General features: G+C 32.3%; 1 protein-coding gene across 1 annotated transcript; it reads left to right on the top strand.

The window, feature by feature from the left end:
- The first annotated feature begins 3,070 nt into the window (after nt 1-3,070).
- Nucleotides 3,071-6,107, top strand: LOC127097250 (probable lysophospholipase BODYGUARD 3). Its single transcript, XM_051035750.1, has 4 exons — nt 3,071-4,044; nt 4,206-4,534; nt 4,640-4,842; nt 5,545-6,107. The coding sequence occupies exons 1-4, from the start codon at nt 3,450-3,452 to the stop codon at nt 5,870-5,872; spliced, it is 1,455 nt and encodes a 484-aa protein (XP_050891707.1). The 5' UTR covers nt 3,071-3,449; the 3' UTR covers nt 5,873-6,107.
- Nucleotides 6,108-7,100: the final 993 nt, after the last annotated feature.

Here is a 7,100-nt window from a genome sequence, read left to right as displayed (position 1 = left end):
CTGGAATTTTATTAGTTTTGATTTGAAAACTTCTTACTTTTGGGTTTTGTTCGTACTTTTTCCCTTTTCCCTTCAAAACAATAAAAGCGCGGTGGTGACTCTTGTTATTTGATGTTTAGCTTATCCATAGCTTGATGATCATGAATTTACCGCTACATAAGTCCTTTACTTTAATGCACTTTAATTTTCAAATTCTATTCATTTGTCATTATTCATACCATTCTAATTGTTTATGTTAATGTCATTTTCCCTTTGTCCATTTGGACCATATTGTGTGATATATCTTGCTTGTGTATATTTTGTTTGTTTATGTGGTCTTGGACCATTAATGTACATAATAAGAACAAAAACCCTAAAAAAATTTTGTGTGGACTGTTGACTTGATCTTGGATAAATTGGACTTAGAATTTAGGCAACCTCCTTATGCTAAAAGACTTGGACAATGCCAACTTTTGTGAAACTAAGTGATTGCAATTTGAAACTTCATCTGATACATCATTCAAGATTCCTTTGAGTTCATTTGCAACATGATCATTGTGAAATTGTTATTCTGAACTTGTGACTTGTGGAATTCATCTGTTACATGGGCAAATTTGAAGAAAATCATGGAGTGGCTAAAGCTTGGATGTGACTATCTTTATTTGATGTCTTGCTCTTCAAGTTAATATTGTATGCATTGTTTGTTGCTTGATTCTAATATCCAAGGGAATTTGGGTTTTCTATATGGCATTCTTGCCTATTGGATTGCTACCCATCGGTCAAATCTTTTCAACTCTTAACTTTTAATTTTGTGCATAGGATTAGTCTCTTCATCTCCTCCCCATTTCTTTAATTTCAAAATCTCCCCCTCCTTTTAAAAACTTCTTTGTTTGAACTTGTTATTTTCTAAATTTTGACCACTTTGCAAACTAGAAACTTTGGCCTTATGTCATTGCATTTTCAAACTTCTTTTCTTAAACAAACTTGTAAATAGACTTAACTATACTTGACCTAAACTTTCAAAAGTCAAAAAAGGAACTAACTCTTTCGAACCATTTTCAGGCCTTTGTGCCTTTCAAACTTAATTTTGTTAAAAGCAATGCATCCACTTTGAAATTTGTATCACGAACTACGAGGTTTTGATCCCTCATTTTCATGTTGGTACATATGCACAAGTCCGAATGTCTTGTCAAACACAAAAATATAATTAATGAATTCTTTTCTCATTCTCTCACTCTATTTGTTTGTAAACATCATTTTTTGTACAAAATACATATGCACACAAAAAAAATGGCTCCCTAGGAGTACTTAAGACACTTTGCGTGTTAACACATTCCCTATGTGTAACCAACCCCCTTACCTGTAATCTCTGACATTTTATTAATTTTGATTTGAAAACTTCTTATTTTTTAGTTTTGTTCGTATTTTTCTCTTTTCCCTTGGAAACAATAAAAGCGCGGTGACGAGTCTTTTTATTTGATGTCTAACTTATCCATAACTTGATGATCATGAATTTCCCACTACAGGGTGAAGGAAAAAAAATAATAAATTTTAAAATACATAAATAATAAAATTTAAAGGTTTTAATTATTATAATTTATTTGACCGGAGCATTAATCTTTTGTCTTAACTTTTTAGAAACTAATTGTCATCCGATTTGTTTGATGGACAGGATATCCCTTGTACTTCATTAATATATTCCTTGCTAATAAAATAAAATCAGACTATATCTATTACTATTATATTTATAAAAAATATATGTTGACATGTATTAAAAGAATGAGTTGCAAGCACTCTTCATTATGAATAAATAATAATATATCCAATAGAATTTCATTTTATTTTTGAACTTTACATTCCACGTAAACAAAAGAAAGAAAAAAATGTAGTTATGTGGGACATGATTATTCTTGGGTACATTAATTTCCCGCAACTAAGTCGGACAGAGTCTTGAAAACATTGTCATTGATAAACCACGATTGAAAACGGTGGTAAATTGGTGTGTGGTGCCTATACTAGGCATGGAGCTCATGTGGCAGATACAGTTTGCATTCAATTCAACAAGGTTTAATTACTAGTTAGCTCAAATAAGAAAAATCATCCTAAGGACGGTAGGACACTCATTAATCAGACCATTACGAATGTTTCATAACTCTTTTCCTAAATAAATTGCATGATTAATTAACCTATTTACATATATTAAAAGGTTATAAAAGAAATAGAGGATAATGTTCAAGAATAACGGCAAGCTCTTCATTCATGGCGTGGCCGTCTTTGAGGATATAAGATTAAAAGTTTGACCCGTTTAAATTGTGATTAAAAACAGTTTTTTGAAATCTTTGTCACGTTTAAAATACGATAAAATATGATCTTTATTTGATTTGCTATACTTAAACCTATGAGTGACAAAAGAGCATGCTCTTCCTGTTTAAATTCTTTTCACAAAAAACGGGGCAGGACGAACATAGTTGAGCATGCAAACTTAAAATCTTGATCTGCACAGCAAAAAAAATATGACGGACCAGCAGGCACTGCATCTCTGATCTCTTATGTCTAAAAATTACAAAATCTACGTTAAAGTCGCGCATGCAAAAACCGGGAAAAAAACGAGGTGGACGGGAAAGACATATTAGAAAGTGCAAGACTAAAATCTTAATCTACCTCAAAAAAATTACGTGCAAACAAAAATAGAAATGTCCGAACGATCAAATCTGTTTTATCACCTTTACTTAAACTTTAATCCGCCTATACAGAATCTCCATAAACAAAACTTAAAATAAACTTATTATGATTCGAGATCAATATCATATAACAAACATTTTTCTTGTATTTTTTTTTCATAATATACTAATTTATTAATATTTCTTTCTACAAAAATGTTGCACACTTATTAATTAATGTGGCAGGGTGAATGTGATGAGCTGTAAACTAAGACAGATGAAGAAAGATGGAAAATAGTGGCGATAATTTCGTATGGGCAAGAATGTGACTTGCTTCATAGAATTTAGAAAATCATACTTAAAAATTTTCTTTATATATATATATATGAGATCATTTGTTTACACTCTCAATACAAATAAATTATCTTGATTTCTTTCTTTAGAGAGGTTCAACCACCAACTACTTTCATTTCTTCTTGGCCAACAAATGCTGTTAAATGAAACATTCAATAACTTCCATTTAACTGTGTTCTCTCTCTTTCTTTTCTCTTCCTCTCTTTTTTTGTGTTAATCTTTCAATTTAAGAAACCCAACACCACACGCTTTCATCACCACCACCACCATTACCATTGCCACTACCCCTACCCTACTCTTTTAACCTTAAACACAGTTTTTCCCAAACATCCTCATTTTATGTTTCTTTTTCATTTTGCAACTTTTACCAACACTTTCTTCTCAACATTCTTCTATTTATTTAACAACGCTTTTAAACCGTCACCATAGTCCATCCATAAATTTTTTCTCTCAAACATGCAAATGACTAGTGTAATGGGAAAAAGTAGGATCATCTTAACAATGAGTGCAAGGTTCATCAACGAAGCAATAAGTTTCCTAGTCTTTTGCTTCCTTGACCTAGTTGATTTTCTTCTATGTTTTCTCTTTAAATCGGTCGACATGCTATTCGACTCCGAGTTTAGACCGTGTTATTGTTCTTCTTCGGCTAAGGAAGCAATAACAAGTGGTGGAAAAATCTTGGTTTCTGAACAAGGAGGTGAATCGAAAATCGTTTCGCTTAGTTCGACTAAGTTAATGTTAGAGGATATATCCGACACGCTTTATTCTCGTCCTTCGCTGGTTTCTGAGGTTTCGAGGCTAACCATGAATGAACTTAAAAGATTGAAATTGGAAGATCCTATTCTTGCTCAATCTAAGAGAGGAAACTCACGTTGTTCTAGCTTTACAGTGAATACTACTATCGTTGAAATGCTTCAAGGTAAAATTGGAAAACATGATGTTCATAATCAAATACCTAGATGGTCAGATTGTGATTGTAAAGAATGCTGCTCTTGGATTCAACCTTCTAGTAAAACCACTCTCTATGTTAAGTCTCAATTTCCAACCTCAGGTAAAATCTTACATTACATTATGATATAGTACATGTTGTTTTATATTAAAGGTGTTGCAGTCGAAAAACTGTGAGTTAGTTGACAGTTTTTCGACTGCAGCACGATAACAGAACATAAACCCTGATTGTTTAACGATGCAATGACTTTGTGTTATGATCAGGTGAGTCGAGAGAAGATGTGTTGTTTATACATGGATTCATATCATCATCCCTATTTTGGACAGAAACATTGTTCCCAAATTTTTCAAGTGAAGCAAACTCAAAGTATAGGTTATTTGCAGTTGATTTGCTAGGTTTTGGGAAGAGTCCTAAGCCAAGTGAATCACTCTACACATTAAGGGAACATTTAGATATGATAGAGAAATCTGTTTTGGAGGCCCATAAAGTTGAATCTTTCCACATAGTGGCCCATTCGTTGGGATCAATTTTAGCCCTAGCACTTGCAGCTAAATATCCTCAATATGTCAAGTCCATAACTTTGCTTGCCCCAGTAAGTAGAATCATTAATTTGCCTCCATTTGATGTTGATGTTTATTTAATGTTCAATTTATTGTTATCTTATGTTAACTTTTTTATTAATGTTGTGATGTTACAGCCCTACTATCCTGTACCTAAGGGTGAAGCGCAAGCGACGCAATATGTGATGAGACAAATCGCGCCGAGGCGCGTTTGGCCACCGATGGCGTTTGGAGCGTCGCTCGTGTGTTGGTATGAACATATAACTAGGATGATCTGTTTCCTCATTTGTAAGAATCATCGTTTGTGGATATTTCTCACCAGACTCATCACTCGTAACAGGTAAATTCACGCACGCGCGTCTCTTATTTATTTTGTTTTTTTAAATAAGACATATATACAAATATAGAAACAATGCATGTGATCATAAAATCTATCTAACTATTTACTACTATTGAAATTTTATATTTGTTGACTCAATTTTCACTTTAAATTCGGGTGGAGCAATAAATATAAAACTCTCGGAAAAATAGTTGTGAGTTGGTGACAGACTCCACACCATATTAAATCACAAGATGGCATTGGCTGAATTTTTTTTTATGTAATGATGCTATCAAACTTCAATCTTTAATTCCCAACTCACAAGTCACGTCTTTCTCAAGTTCGTTTTAAAGAAAAAGGCACCTCAAGTTTCTTTTATGTCATCATTTAAACTTTATGTTATTTTAAAATAGTACTCCTATAGTATAGTTAGGTGAACTAATATTATAAATGACATTTAAAATTTATTCTAATTTACTGACAAAAAATTAAATATTTTTGCACCCTCCCATTTTGTGAGCATAAGTCAAATGTGTCAGAAACTGAGTATAGTGGATGAAGTCAGATATATTTAATGGTTGCATTAATTTTTCCTCTTAATTTATTCAAGTATTGTTGGCCATAAATGTGATTCATTTCAAAATATATGTTATAATTTTATTAAAATGATGTAGAATTTTAAACTAACCCAAAGTTTTGTATTAAATAATTTTCTTTGAATAGGGTAAGGACTTTCTTGCTTGAAGGATTCTTTAGTCACACCCATAATGCAGCTTGGCATACACTACACAATATTATATGTGGAACAGCTGCAAAACTTGGAACATATTTGGAAACAGTGAATGAAAATCGAAATTGCAAAGTTACTATATTTCATGGCAAAAATGATGAGGTTATTCCTATTGAGTGTAGCTATGATGTAGTGAAAATGATTCCAAGTGCAGAGCTTAGAGTTATTGATGATAAAGATCATATAACTATTGTTGTTGGAAGACAGAAAGATTTTGCTAGAGAATTGGAAGAGATTTGGAATTCTACAAACAAGAGCTAGAGAAATATTGAAGAATCGATGAGAAACATGTTTTGTGTGTAGAACAAATCTATGTGTTAGGTTTTGTTTATGTCAAATCAAGTGTTGTTTTGTATGTTTTATCATAAATTATATATCACATGCTTACAAAATATTAAGCAAAAAAAAAATGAAGCACATATCACTTATTTATACTTTGGTTCTCGAAATTTATAAATAAAATACCAAAGTGCATCCTTGCACTACTTAAATTATAGTTTCTTTGTTTCTTTTTTAATCTGTTATGTGTGTATCATAGGAGAGTGTTGATTTCATTTATTTGACAATAAAAAAGGTAGGTGAGAAAATACATTGATAAATTATTTTCATGTCACCAATGTTATTTATCACGGAAGTTTTTCTCATGAATTCTAATTGACTTGTCAAACTGATATTTGGTCAGAAAACAACTTAGTTGCAGAATGAAGTATTATTATGTCGTGTTGTCATGATATTTTTTGTGATATTTTTTGTGACAATTAACACTTTTAAAAATAGAAATATTAGAGAGTAGTTAGCATAGTTAATACAAGTTAGCATAGTTAGGTACAACTTAGAGCTTATCAAAATCAATTTACTTAACATATAAGTTAGATAAGTTTGTTTTCATAGTTGAGTTTGTTCATAATTTAATTCATCTTTTAACAACCTATTCTATACAAGAACCTACCCATGTATCTTTATTTATTTAGGGAAATAGAAGTTAATTTTACATTAAGTTTTCGCATTATAACAATCACATGGTCATAAGTGTGACATAAGATAACGGGGAGATTAAGAGAGTGATAATTGATCAAGAGAGTTTAGCTGACATCTTCTACTAGGACGCTTTTAAGAGACTTAGCTTAGGTCTGGACGACCTCAAAGCTTTTCAAGGCTTGCTAGTAGGATTCTCGGGCGCCCAAGTGGAAATAACTTGTGTTATATCCTCGTTGAGGAATCTTTGTTGCCTAAGTGACAATGACTTGTGTTGGCTCCTCGTGGAGGAATCCTTGTCATCCAAGTTAAAATGACTTATGTTGGATCCTCATGAAGGAATCCTTGTCGTCTAAGTGGCAATGACTTATGTTGGATCCTCGTGGAGGAATACTTGTCGCCCAAGTGACAATGAATTATGCTTGATCCTCATGAAGGAATTCTCGCCACCCTAGTGGCAATGACTTGTGTTATATCCTCATTGAGGAATCCTTGTTGTCCTAGTGGTAATGAC

The sequence above is a fragment of the Lathyrus oleraceus genome, chromosome 6, assembly GCF_024323335.1.
Source record: "Lathyrus oleraceus cultivar Zhongwan6 chromosome 6, CAAS_Psat_ZW6_1.0, whole genome shotgun sequence".
Classification (NCBI taxonomy): domain Eukaryota; kingdom Viridiplantae; phylum Streptophyta; class Magnoliopsida; order Fabales; family Fabaceae; genus Lathyrus; species Lathyrus oleraceus.
The sequence above is the reverse complement of the archived record's forward strand: the minus strand, read 5'-3'. Positions and strand labels throughout refer to the sequence as shown.

What these genes read in the sequence shown, in the direction of transcription:
- LOC127097250 (XM_051035750.1), top strand. Translation starts at nt 3,450, where the DNA reads ATGCAAATGACTAGTGTAATGGGAAAAAGTAGGATCATCTTAACAATG. An exon ending in CCATAACTTTGCTTGCCCCA is followed by an intron (nt 4,535 to 4,639) that starts GTAAGTAGAATC and finishes GTGATGTTACAG; the next exon opens with CCCTACTATCCTGTACCTAA. An exon ending in AGACTCATCACTCGTAACAG is followed by an intron (nt 4,843 to 5,544) that starts GTAAATTCACGC and finishes TTCTTTGAATAG; the next exon opens with GGTAAGGACTTTCTTGCTTG.